Source organism: Cavia porcellus, unplaced genomic scaffold (assembly GCF_034190915.1).
Source record: "Cavia porcellus strain 051 isolate PalLab524CR breed Dunkin Hartley unplaced genomic scaffold, mCavPor4.1 scaffold_17, whole genome shotgun sequence".
Taxonomy (NCBI): domain Eukaryota; kingdom Metazoa; phylum Chordata; class Mammalia; order Rodentia; family Caviidae; genus Cavia; species Cavia porcellus.
In genome coordinates, this window is record NW_026947500.1 from 55,668,461 (window position 1) to 55,682,730 (window position 14,270).

A 14,270-nucleotide genomic window follows, 5' to 3' on the forward strand; every position below is an offset into this window, starting at 1 on the left:
CTTTGAAATTTAATGGAGAAAAAGATATTTCCATGACAAAGAAAAACTGAAGAAATTATGTCCAGCAAACCAATCCTATAAAGAATACTGAAAGACATACTAGATAGAGATAAAAAATTACCATAATTTCCAGAACAGCAACAGAAAGAAATAACCAGACAGGCCAAGCAATTAAACAAGGGGAAAAGCAGAAAACCAAGAGCAGGAAAGTAACATGACAAAGTTGAGCCAGTACATAACAGTTATATCCATCAATGTAAATGGCCTCAATTCACCTACTAAAATAGATTGACAGAATGGATCAAGAAACAGAATCTAACAATATGCTGTATACAAGAAACACATCTGACTCCAAAGGAAACTCACAGACTAAAAGTCAAAGGATGGAAAACAATATTCCACATGACAGGAACCCAGAAAAAAGCTGGAGTAGCTATTCTATTTGTAGATGTGAACTTCAAAAATGATCAAAAGAGTAAAGGAATAATTCAAGAAGAGCTAACAATCATAAATATATATGCACCAAATACAGGATCACACAACTATATAAGATGAATACATATGAAAAACCAAATAAGCAACAACACATTGTAATAAAGGACCTTATTACCCCACTGACATAGATCAGCTAGACAAAAAGCCAGCAAAGAAATAATAGAACTGAAACAAATCTGTGAGCAAATGAACATATTAGTCCTTTACAGTGTTCCGCCCAACCACATCAGAATACACATTCTTTTCAGCTGCACATGGAACATTCTCCAAAACAGACCATATATTACTCCATAGAACATTCTTAAGTAAATGTAAAAAGAGTGAAATTATCCTATGCATATTATCTGACCATAGTGCAATGAAATTGGACATTAAAGACAAAAGAAATTGCAAGACCTGCATAAGCACATGGAAATTAAATAACAACCCCTGAACAATCAATGGGTTACAGGTAAAATTCAAGAAAAAATTAAGCAATACCTACAATTCAATGAAAATGAAGATACAACATACTGGAATCTATGGGATGCAATGAAAGTGGTCCTAAGAGGGAAAAATATAGCAATAAACTGTCACATCAAGAAGACAGAACAAGCACAAATAAACAATCTAATGGTATATCTCAAGCTTCTAGAAAAAAAAGAGCAAGTCAAACCGAAAGCTCATAGAAGAGGAGAAATTATAAAGAGCAGAGCAGAAATTAATGCAATTGAGACTAAAAGATATACAAAGAATTAATGAATCAAACAGCTGGTTTTTTGAGAGAATAAACAAAATTGATAAACCTCTAGTGACCCTTATCAAAGAAAGTTGATCCCAAGGAAATTCAAGAGCTCATGAATATCTACTTTGAAAATCTTTACTGACATAGGTGTAAAACACAATGGAAATGGAAAGATTTCTAGAAACAGATAAACTACCAACGATCAATTGGGAACATGTAACAATTTTGAATAACTCAATATCAGCTTTGAAATTGAAAACGTGATTAAAAACTTACCAACAAAGAAAAGCCCAGGTCCTGATGGATTTACAGCTGAACTTTACAAGAAATTTAGAGAAGACTGAAACCCACTACTCCTCAAACTATTCAATGAAATTGACAGATAAGGAATCCTTTCTAACTCATTTCTGGAGGCAAGTATTACTTTAATACCAAAACCACAGAAAGACCCAACCAAAAAGGAGAACTATAGACAAATCTCATTAATGAACATTGATGCAAAGATTCTTAATAAAATACTGGCAAATAGAATGCAGCAAATCATCAAGAAGATTATACATCATGACCAAGTGGGATTTATTCCAGAAATTTAGGGATGGTTTAACAAATCAAGAAATGTAATACAGGGCCGGGGGTTTAGCTTAGTGGTGTAATTGCCTGCTTGGCAAACATGAGGTCATGAGTTCAATTCCCGGTACCGCCCCCAAAAGTAAATAAAAAATAAATGTAATACACCACATCATCAGAGCCAAAGACAAAATTCACATGGCAATCTCAATAGACACAGAAAAAGCTTTTGATAAAGTCCAACACTTGTTCATGATTTGTAAAAAACCTACAGAAACTTAGAATATGTGGTATCTACTTCAAACTGATAAAGGCCATGACAAACCAACAGCCAACATTATACTAGATGGACAAAAAACTGAAAGCTTTCACTCTAAAATCAGTGACAAGATAAGGATGTCCATTATCACCATACCTATTCAATATAATTCTGGAAACATTAGCCAGAGCAATCAGACAAGAGAGAGAAATAAAAGGAATAAAGATAGGAAAGGAAGAAGTTAAATTATCACTATTTGCAGATGACATGATACTCTATATAGAAGATCCCAAAAACTCCATAGAAAGATTACTTGAGTTAATAAACAAATTCAGCAGTGCAGCTGGATATATAGTCAGCACTCAAAAATCAATAACATTCCTGTACACAAACAATAAACTCACCAAGAGAGAAATTATGGAAGTATCACCTTTCACAATAACATCTAAAAAAATGAAATACTTAGGAATCAAACAACCTATATGCTGAAAATTATGCTACTCTAAAAAGGAGATTGAAGAGGATATTAGAAAGTGAAAAGATATCCCTTGTCCTTGGTTAGGAAGAACCAACACTGTGAAAATGGTCCAGAACTGTGATACAGATTTAATGCAATCCCAATCAAAATACCATTGACATACCTTACAGATCTAGAGAAAACATTTCTAAAATTCATTTGGAAACAGAAGAAACCTAGAATAGCAAAGGTAATTTTGGGCAATAAAGGCAAGGCAGGAGGCATCTCAATTCCTAACTTGAAATGATACTACACAGCCATAGTAATAAAATCAGCATGGTATTCACAAAGAAATAGACCTGAAGATCAATGGAACAGATTAGAAGATGCAAACACATCTACAAAGACACTCAGCCACCTTATACTTGACAAAGTGGAAGGAGGATAGCCTCTGTAATAAATGGTGTTGGAAAAATTGGCTTTCCATATGCCAAAGACTGAAACTAGACCCATGTGTATCACCATGGAGTAAAATAAAGTCAAAATGGACCATGGACTAAAATGGGTCAAAGATCTAAATATTAAAATAGAAACATTAAATCTACTGAAAGACAAGGTAGGTAAAAATCTTGGTAGGGACAGGAAAAGATTTCATGAACAAAACACAAACCATACAGGAAGAATTTCAAAGAATCAACAACTGGGATTTCATCTTATTAAAAAGTTTTTCCACTTCAAAAGAAATCACCAACGAAGTGTAAAGAAAACCCACAGGATGCGGAAGAATTAGCCAGTAGTCCCTCCAACAAAATACTTACATACAAAACATACAAAAAACTGAAAAACATCAAGCCCCCAAAATTGAAAGACCCACTCCAAAAATGGGATCTGAGATGCACACACATTTCTCAAATGAAGATATAAAAATGGCAAATAAATTCATGAAGAAATGTTCACCAGCATTAGTCATTTGATAAATGCAAATTAAAACAGCATTGAGATTTCATTTCACTCCAGAAAGAATGGCTGCCACCAAGAAATCAACTGATAGGAAATGCTGGCATGGCTGTGGGGGAAAAGGAACACTGCTTTACTGTTGGTAGGAGTGCAGACTGGTGGTGCAACCACTGTGGAAATCAGTATGGAGATTCCTCAAAAAACTAGGATTGGAAGTTCCATTCAATCCAGTATACCTCTCTCGGGTATTTTCCCAGAAAAACTGAAAAGGTCAAATCACAGTGTATATGTGCACTCATGTGTATAGCAGCACAATTTGTAATAGCTAAATCTTGGAAACCACCCAAATGCCCATCAACCACAGAAAGGATGAAAAAAGGTGTGGTATTTTTATACAATGGAATATTACTCAGCTGTAAAAAGGATGGTCTTGAGGCTTTTATAAGTAAGTGGAGGCAATTTGAGACTAGCCTTATAAGTGAAATCAATCAGACTCACATTTGTAAACATTATATTGTCTCTCTAGTGTAAGAAAAATAATAATGAACTGAAAGAATAATAAGGTCAAAAATGTATAACAGGGCCTGTGGGTCACGTAAGTCCAGTGGAGGCGTGGAGCTCTCCTCTTTGCCTGCAGGCCAGCCTCCTCCCGCTCCCTGTTGCTCCAGTAAGACCAGTGGAGGCAGGAAACACCACCCAAGGCCGGCTAACTGTTTTCTTCACCTGGGGCCCAGGATCCGGCTGCCTGTGGGTCATGTAAGTCCAGCGGAAGTGCAGAACTCTCCTCTTTGCCTGCAGGCCAGCCTCCTCCAGCTCCCTGTTGGTCCGGTAAGACCAGTGGAGGCAGGGAAGCTCACCCAAGGCCTGCGAACTGTTTTCTTTGCCTGGGGCCCAGGATTTGACTTCCTGTCCAAATCAGTGAGTAAGGAGGGAGCAGGGACCTCTGTCCCACCCTGGCTGACCTCTCTACCTCACTTGGAACAAAACTTGAAGCGCAAAAATATAGGAATATAGGAAAATGACAAAATGAAAGACCAAAATGCAGTCTCAAACATCCAGCCCATCCCAAGAAAGCCTAGGAGCCATGTGCATAGAAGAAAATATATGCCACATACCTGAAATAATAGTAACTGAAATAAAGAAGCAACTCTGGGAAGCCTTAAAGGAAATCAAACTAGAAATAATCTCTCAGGTAAAAGAAGAAATGATAAAACAAAGGAAGGAGATGCTGAACATATCTAAAGAAGACACAGTTAAAAAACTTGAGGAGATAGACAAAAAGATAAAATCCCTGGATGAACAATATAAGAAACAAACAGAATATTTAAAGCAGATGCAAAGAGATATACAGGAAATCAAAAACTCCATCGAAAGTTGTAAAAACTGCCTCAGTGAATGTGAAGATAGAATTTCAGACCTTGAAGACAAGATTGCAGCCAGTGAACAGGAAAGGAAAGATCTTTTAAAAATAACATGAAATCAGGAAATAACAATTCAACACCTGCAAGATGACGCAAAAAAGAACAACATAAGGTTAATAGGGATAAATGAAAAAGAAGGGAACAACATAAAGGATGTCAAGATGATATTTAGAGAAGTAATCGCTGAAAATTTCCCAAAAACGAGATTGGAACTGATATTAAGATCAGTGAAGAATATAGAACTCCAAATAGCCATAACCAAAATAAAACTACACCCGGACACATAGTAATGGCCATCCAAGAAATCGAACAAAAGAATAGAATATTAAAAGCTGTAAGAGAGAAAAGACAGACCACCTATAAAGGAAAACCTATCAGAATCACAGCAGACTTCTCAGCACAAACAATAAAGTCAAGAAGACCATGGAGTGAATATTTCAGATCCTAAAGGAAAATTATTTCCAACCTAGATAGATGTATCCTGCAAAACTGTCCTTCAAAATGGATGGAGAAATAAGATACTTCCATGACAAAGAACAGCTGAAAAACTACATGATCACCAAGCCAACCCTGCAAAGAATACTGAAAGACAGCTTAGACGCATCTAGGAAAAAACCACTAAACAAAGCTGACAATTAAACAGAACCGAAAGACAAAGATGCAACAGCAGAAAGATAATATGTCAACAATAAACCAATATATAACAGTTATAACCATTAATGTAAATGGTCTCAATGCACCAATTAAAAGAAACAGACTGGCAGAATGGATCAAGAAACAAAATCCAACCATATGCTGTCTACAAGAAACCCATCTAACCCAAAAGGATACCCACAGACTGGAAGTCAAAGGATGGAAAACAATACTTCATGCAACAGGAACCCCCCAAAAAAAGCAGGGGTGGCTATTCTGTTTGCAGACAATGTGAACTTCAAGCCAATAATGATCAGAAGGGATAAAGAAGGTCACTACATACTGGTTAGGGGAAAACTCCAAGAGGAAGAGACAACTATCTTAAATATATATGCACCAAATTCCAGAGCACACAGTTATATAAAACAAGTACTAACAGAAATGAAAAACCAAATTATCAGTAACACAATTCTAACAGGGGATCTTAACACACCATTGACACCAATGGACAGATCAACCAGACAGAAAATCAGCAAAGAAATAAAAGAACTGAATTGCACTTGTGAACAAATGGACTTAATAGACATTTACAGAGTTTTCTATCCAACAACAACAGAATACACATTCTTCTTAGCAGTACATGGGTCATTTTCTAAAATAAACTATATATTAATTCACAAAACAGATCTAAATAAATGCAAAAGGGTTGAAATCATACCTTGCATGCTATTGGACCATAGCACTATGAAATTAGAAATTAATGATAAAAGATACTACAAAATTTCAACAAAGACATGGAAACTGAATAACACACTCGAGTAATCAGTGAGTCACAGAGGAAATAAAAGAAGAAATTAAACACTATCTACAGGAAAATGAAAACACAAATACAACTTACGGGAATCTGTGGGTTGCAATGAAAGCTGTCCTCAGAGGAAAATTTATTGCACTGAGTTCCCACATCAGGAAAACAGAATGGAAATAAATAACCTGATGTTACACCTCAAACATCTACAAAAAGAAGAGCAAGGCAAGCCCAAAGCCAAAAGAAGAGAAGAAATTATAAAAATCAGAGCAGAAATCAATGCAATAGAGACAAAAAAAATCCAAAAAATCAATGAATCAAAGAGTTGGTTCTTTGAAAGAAGAAATAAAATTGATAAGCCCCTAGTCAACCTTATTTTTAAAAGGGAAGAAAAAGCTCAAATTCATGCAATAAGGAATGAAAGAGGAGAAATCACTACAAACCCTATAGAAATACAGAAAATCATCAACTTTCGAAAATTTCGAAATTTCAAATTTCGAAAACCTCTACTCTCAAAGGTTTGATAACACAGAGGAAATGGACAGATTCCTAGAAGCATATGAAGTACCAAAGCTAGGTCATGAAGATGTAAAATTACTGAATAACCCAATTTCTATTAATGAAATCGAAAATGTAATTAAATCCTTACCTACAAAGAAGAGCCCAGGCCCAGACGGATTCACTGCAGAATTCTGCAAGAAATACAAGGAAGACCTAATGCCGACACTCCTCAAACTCTTCAATGAAATTGAAAGGGAAGCAATCCTTCCTAAGTCATTCCTGGAAGCAAATATGACTCTAGTACCAAAACCTGAGAAAGACCCAACTAAAAAAGAGAACTACAGACCAATCTCCCTAATGAACACAGATGCAAAAATCCTCAATAAAATATTGGCAAATAGGATGCAGCAAATCATCAAGAAGATCATACACTATGACCAAGTGGGATTCATCCCAGGCATGCAGGGATGGTTCAATATACGTAAATCAATAAATGTAATACACCATATCAATAAAGCCAAAAGTAAGAACCACATGATCATTTCTATAGATGCAGAAAAAGCTTTTGATAAGGTCCAACATTCATTCATGATAAGAACCCTGCAGAAAATTGGAATAGATGGTCTTTACCTCAATATAATAGAGGCCATTTATGACAAACCAACAGCCAATATCATTCTAAATGGCCAAAAATTGAAGGCCTTTACTTTAAAATCAGGCACAAGACAAGGATGTCCCTTACTGCCACTCCTATTTAATATAGTACTGGAAATACTAGCCAGAGCAATTAGACAAGAGAGACAAATAAAAGGGGTAAAGATAGGAAAAGAAGAAGTTAAGCTATCATTATTTGCAGATGACATGATACTCTATATAGAAGATCCCCAAACCCATTGAAAGACTGCTAGATATAATAAATATTTTTAGTAATGTAGCTGGCTATAAAATCAATACTCAAAAATCAATAGCATTCCTATACACTAACAACAAAGTCACAGAAAGAGAAATAATAGAAACCACACCCTTCACACTAGCAAGCAAAAAAATGAAATATCAAGGAATTACTCTCACGAAAGAAGTGAAAGAGCTGTACAGGGAAAATTATATTACACTGAAAAATTAAGTTGAAGATGATCTCAGAAAATGGAAAGACATCCCTTGCTCATGGATAGGAAGAATAAATATTGTGAAAATGGCCATTCTCCCAAAACTGTTATACAGATTCAATGCAATCCCGATAAAAATAAAATCAACATACCTCATAGAACTCGAGAAATCACTCCTAAAATTCATCTGGAGTGAGAAGAGACCTAGAATAGCAAGGAAGTTCTAAGCAGCAAAGGCAAGGCAGGAGGTATCCCTGACTTGAAATTATACTACAAAACAACAGTAGTAAAATCAACATGGTACTGGAACCAAAACAGAGCTGAAGATCAGTGGAATAGATTAGAAGATACAACCACAACTGCAAACACACTCAACCACCTTGTCTTTGATAAAGGGGCCAAACATGTTCACTGGGATAACGACTGTCTCTTTAATAAATGGTGCTGGAAAAACTGGCTCTCCATATGTCGAAAATTAAAACTAGTCCCATGCCTAACACCATGTACTAAAATAAAATCTAAATGGATCAAAAATCTAAATATTAAAACAGAAACACTAATTCTATTGGAAGACAAATTGGGTAAAAACCTTGAAGATATAGGAGTAGATAGAGAATTCATGAACAGGACTCAAACCGCACGGGAAATACTTCTCAGAATCAATAACTGGGATCACCTCTTAATAAAAAGTTTCTGCGTGTCAAAAGAAGTCTCCAGCGTGGTGAGAAGAAAACCCACAAACTGGGAAAAGATCTTAATGAACTGCCCCTCAGACAAAGGACTTCTATCTAAAACATACAAAGAATTAAAAAAATCAGACCCCCAAAATTCAAAAACCCAATCGAAAAATGGGCATCTGAGATGAATAAACAATTCTCAGATGAAGAAATACAAATGGCAAATAAATATACGAAAAAACGTTCATCATCATTGGTCATTAGAGAAATGCAAATTAAAACCACAATGAGATTTCATCTCACTCCTGAAAGAATGGCCAAGATCAAGAAAACCAACAACAACAAATGCTGGAGAGGCTGTGGGGAAAAAGGAACTCTACTGCACTGTTGGTGGGAGTGTAGACTAGTGCAACCATTGTGGAGGTCAGTCTGGAGATTTCGCAGAAAACTAGGACTGGAAGCCCCATCTCACCCAGCTATAGCATTTCTAGGCATATTCCCAGAAGAACTGAAAGCATCATACCACAGTGATATATGTGCACTCAGGTTTATAGCAGCACAATTTCTAATAGCCAGATCTTGGAAACAACCTAAGTGTCCATCGACTGAAGAATGGATAAAAAAGTTGTGGTATTTTTATACAATGGAGTACTACTCATTGAGTCTAATTTTCTCAATAAAAAATGACCGCATTGAGACATTTATAAATAAATGGATGCAGCTTGAGACCATACTCACATGTGAAATAAATCAAACTCAGATGTGTAAGTACCGAACAGTTTCCCTACTGTAAGAAATGATAAGAATACATAGAAGTATATGGTAATCATGATTCCCAATCATATTGGTTTGAAGCCATATGTTTTCACTCATTAACCACAATGGTTTTAACCTGGGTTGTTCGATTTTAGTATCTATGATAGCACGAATAGCTAATTTGAAGAAAGCAACACAACATAAAAGCTAGTGCTGATTTAATATCGTCTTGTTTTAAAGTCTCATCAAGCTGTAGTACATGTTTCCACTGGTTTTAACATGTTGTGTCTTACTATATTTCACTATAAGCTCTAGTATAAACAAAATTCTTTATAGGCAAAGAGATAATAGAAACCATTCTTTGTTTTCTATTAGCAGGTTCTAAATACCCTGTAATTCTTGCATTCTCTTGAAAGGCTTCATACTATCTAGATATGCTTGATATTATAGCATGTGAAGTTACACTCAAATAATTCAAAGAAAGAGGCACTATGGTGACTACTATTACGTTAGATTATCTGGTGGTGAAACACAATGATGCTTGAATTGCTCAGTTCTGCCCTGCATTGTTCTATTACAATGTCCTCTCTTATCTCAATCTTCCCCCTATTTTTAAATTAATCTATTTTCTCTCATTTTTTAATTAAGGGAAAACTAAATTAAAGAATAACGGGACATATTATAGAAACTTTTTTGTTGTCCTATTAACTTGACTTGAACCCCAGTATTGCTCTCCCCATCTTGTTCTGTCTGATTATTATATATTCTATTTTGTTTGATAGTATCAAGTTTGAGGGTATAGGCAATCACTTTGAAGGCAATATGATATACTATGATGCCCACTATGGATTGACTATCATCCTTTTTTTTTTTTTTTGAAGTCCTATAAGGTCCTCAGTGTAGCTTTTATTGGTTTTGTTCCATATTGTTTTTATCAATTCTATTATACCTGATGATAAAGACAACTCAATTTGAAAATAGCAAGAGGCACAATGGTAACCACTTTTGATCACCTGCTATTCTATTTTTGCATCACGTGCTATGTCTACCCTTCTGTTCTAACTGACTCTGTTTTGCTTAGTCACATTTGTTTTTATTCTCTTCAAAAAAGTAATAAGAACCGTGAGAGTAATAAAACCCTAAAAGTCTAATTGTTACTGTAAAAAAGAGAGGAAAGTAAGGTGGACTAAGGGATATAACCACAGGTATGTTCGAGAGTGTAGGACGGAAAACCATATAACTGAGCTCTTTTTGGATCATTGAACGGAACTATCTCCAATTCCACTGTATGAATGTTCACTTTATATACTTTAATTTAGTGATACGGACAACTGTTTTGGGAAGATAATGTGTAGCCTGTTAACTGGTGATTTCTTACTGTATGTATTTTTTTCTAGAAATACTGTATTATTTGTACCCTTTTACTGCATGGTTTTTTTATGTCCTTTTTTTTTTGTTCTCTCTTTAAATAAAAAAAGAAGTGAGGGAAAGAAAGTGCTCTAAAGGACACAATTGCAAGTGTGTTTAGGTGTGTTAAATAGACGACCATATTAATGTTTTTGATTGGATCATTGAACACAACTGTTTGCAGTGTCACTGTTTGAATGTCCACTTGGTATGCTTTAATCCTGTTACTTGAACAATTATCTCAAAGATGATAATGTGTAATCTATTAAATGGGGATTTCTTACTGTTTTTTTTGTAGTTCTGTATTACTTGTACAATTATACTGTTTTGCTTTGTTTTGTTTTTTCTCCTTTTCCTTTTAAATAAAATTTAACAAATGTATAACAGATATTGTAATAATGAAAGGGAAAGAAAGTACTCAAAAGTAAAGAACAGCTTGTAGGTACACACACATAACTGTATATATGTTTAAGTGTACAAAATAGATACTATTAATTCTGTTAGTTCATCAAACAGAATAGTTTGTGCTGTCATTGTTTGATTATCTGTTCATCTTTTAAGCTTTGATTTTGTAACTTGAGCAACTATTTCTAAGATAATAATATGTAATTTATCAACTAGTGATTTCTTACTGTTATTTTTTTGAAATTCTGTATTATTTCTACTCTTTTTTCCATTTTGCATTTTTCTCAAAAAAAAAAAGAAAGAAAGAAAGAAAGAAAGAAAGAAAGAAAGAAAGAAAGAAAACAGCACAGAAAGTCCCAAAAAGGATCTGAGGATAGTGAAGAAAAAATTTGGGGTGCTTCGTGATTTTCCCAGGAACACCAGTGATTGGTACCCATGTCTTCTGGTGTTGGTTTATTTCCAAAATAAGACAGAAATGCATGAGAAATCTTAAGTCAGTTCTAAAAGCAGAGGCAATTGATGTGAGGGACCGTGTGTGAATGGTCCACTTGTCCCATCACTGGTAAACAAGTGCAGTCTTAGAAGGCCCTCTGCCATACAGTCGCCTTAGAAGCCCCTGCGCAGCTTTCTATGTGTAACACCAACAGACACGGCAGACTGTGCAGCTTAAGAACAACATAACACTGCGTGTGTTGGGCGATCCCGTGGGTCACTGGGCTGACACTGCAGAGCAGGCAGAGACGCCTTGCCTTGTGAGGCCAGCAGAAATTTCCAGGTCTGTGTTTCCTCCAGCTTCTCCAGGGTATCCGTAATCCTGGGTGCACAGGCCCTTGCTCCTTCCCTCTTCAGACTCCGCAGGCCACCATCCTCACTGTGTCAGAACCTCTCTTTCTCTGATGCTCCTGGGCTCTTCTCCTCCACTTTGAAGGGTCCTGTGATTTCACCAGGTCTAACCAATAAGTCAGTTCCAAGGTCAGCGTATTGGCAGCCTTCATTCCACCTTGCAACCTGAATTTCCTGTGGCAAAGAGCCCAACACATGCACAGGTGCTTGGGTTTGGGCCTGCAGCTCCTTGAAAGGAAGCATTCTTTTGTCTCCCACAATCACTTTCCCCTTCCTGTTGTCCTTCAGAAACAATACAGCTAACATGCACGCACACACAGACTACAAAACCCAACAGGAAGAATAGAGGAAAGGCACTTCCCGCTTCCCCTCCTTGCTGCATTCCAACCACAGGACACACAGGATTCCACAATCAGATGAGAATCTCGTTTATCCAGGTTGTCACAGCCCATCACCTGCTTACCTCCCTTTTTCCAACTGCCTAAAAGATTGACATTTCACACGATGTTTTCAGATTTCTTTTTTTTTTTTTTTTTTTTTTTGTAAATGTGTCACTTTTCTTTTTACTACTTAGGTCCTAAAGATGCTCCAGCCGTCAACCCTTCCAGTGCCTGAAATACCAAATGCTTACCAGCCAATCAGCTCCCTGTTTCCTGAGGTTCAGCAACCTGTGGAATTTACAAACCCAGGACAGGCTGCTGAAGTTTTTGTGACATCTCCAGAAGTCTTTCCTAGCAGTCAGCTGGGCCCTGAAAATGTGAAGGTGACAAATGCAATAACAGGGACAGCACCAAAAATCTCCAAACGAGCCATCAAGATACTTGGGGTGAGTCTATGTGCTTCCAGATACAGTCTTTGCCTTGCAGGGCTCTTACTACCTGTAAATTAAAGGGGAAGAGTACATCCCTTGATTATCAAAAAGCTCTGAACACTGCTCTGGAAACTGTGTCCCTCTGAGGTACTAATAATTAGTCTGCATCTGAATTCACCGTGAGTTCATTTTATTTTAAACTTCAGCAAGAATCCAAGAGGTCACAGAAGACTGTGTCAGTCAGGAGTTTTCAGTAATGCTGATATTGTGGGAGCACCATTATCTCTAACTTGAGCTTACATCTGCAAACACCATGTTAGAGCACGCCCCTGTCGTGGTGATGGGTTCGTTTTGTGAAGTTGGTACATGCATTTCACAAATCTTAGCAGGTCCAATCTCATCCTGCCATTTCTTCTAACAGTCTGTTTGATGCTTTTTCCATCTCCAGAAGTCCATCTCTAGGTTTCCTATCCTCTCCCTTTTAAATATATATGGATGGATTGGTGGGTGGGTGGATGGGTGGGTGGGTAGAAGGATGCAGCTTTAAATATAAGAGAAACTACAGAATATTTAACTTTCTGTGTCTGGCTAATTTCACCTAATAAGATGGTTTCTAGTTTCATCAGATTTCCTACAAATGAGAAAATTCCACTCTTTTTATAGCTGAGTAATGTTTCACACTTTCTTACCAGCATTCAGGGGTTTTTGTACTTTTGATAACAGCCATCCTGATTGTGGTGAAACAGAATCTCAATGCGGTTTTAGTTTGAATTTCTCTGACAGCCAGAAATGCCAAACAGTTTTTTCATATTCTTTGGGTCAAACAACCTCTTTCAAGTGGTATTTGGATCATTTGCTTGACTTTTTTATTGAATTCTTTGTTTTATTTGTTTAACTATAAAGTCCTTCAGATACTCTAGATGTGGATCCTCTGTCAGAAGAGGAGCTAAGCAAACATTTTCTCCCACTCAGCGGGTTCTGTCTTCACTGTTGGTTGTCCCTTTATGTAACGGGCTTTAGAGGCAGCCTCAGTCCTGTCTCTGGCCTGATGAGAAGCCTGACACTGGTACACAGGTGAGTTCCCATCAAATGAACACTAGCGCTGGCCTGGCATGGACAGAAAGCGGCATGGGGAGAGCTGTGTGTGAAAGGCTGAGTCCCCACATTTATCATGGCTCCTCACCGTGCCCTTAGGAGACCCTCACTTCCTGCAGCCTGACTTCTGCAAAGGGCACTTTCAAATGAAAGTCACCATTCTGTGAGCTTCTGGAATATGCTTCTAAGGTTAGAAGCATCTGGAATATGCTTCTTAAGTTGGTCAGGGTGAGTCCTCCTCAGAACCGGGAATTAGGAGTGAGCCAGGCAGAGATGAGTAAGCTACCTGCACAGGAGTTCTCAGATGAAAACACTGGTGATGTACATTAAGAACAGAGTGGAGACCAATAA

The 14,270-nt window shown here is 36.8% G+C and overlaps 1 protein-coding gene across 2 annotated transcripts in view; it reads left to right on the plus strand.

The window, feature by feature from the left end:
* The window catches only part of LOC134470983 (membrane-spanning 4-domains subfamily A member 12-like), a 45,431-nt gene that overhangs the window by 18,715 nt on the left and 12,446 nt on the right, over window positions 1-14,270 (plus strand). For both annotated transcript variants that reach the window (XM_063228180.1, XM_063228181.1), the window contains exon 2: window positions 12,588-12,839. In XM_063228180.1, the coding sequence (XP_063084250.1) occupies window positions 12,597-12,839 (243 nt within the window). In that variant the 5' untranslated portion in view covers window positions 12,588-12,596. The remainder of the gene's footprint in view (window positions 1-12,587; window positions 12,840-14,270) is intronic.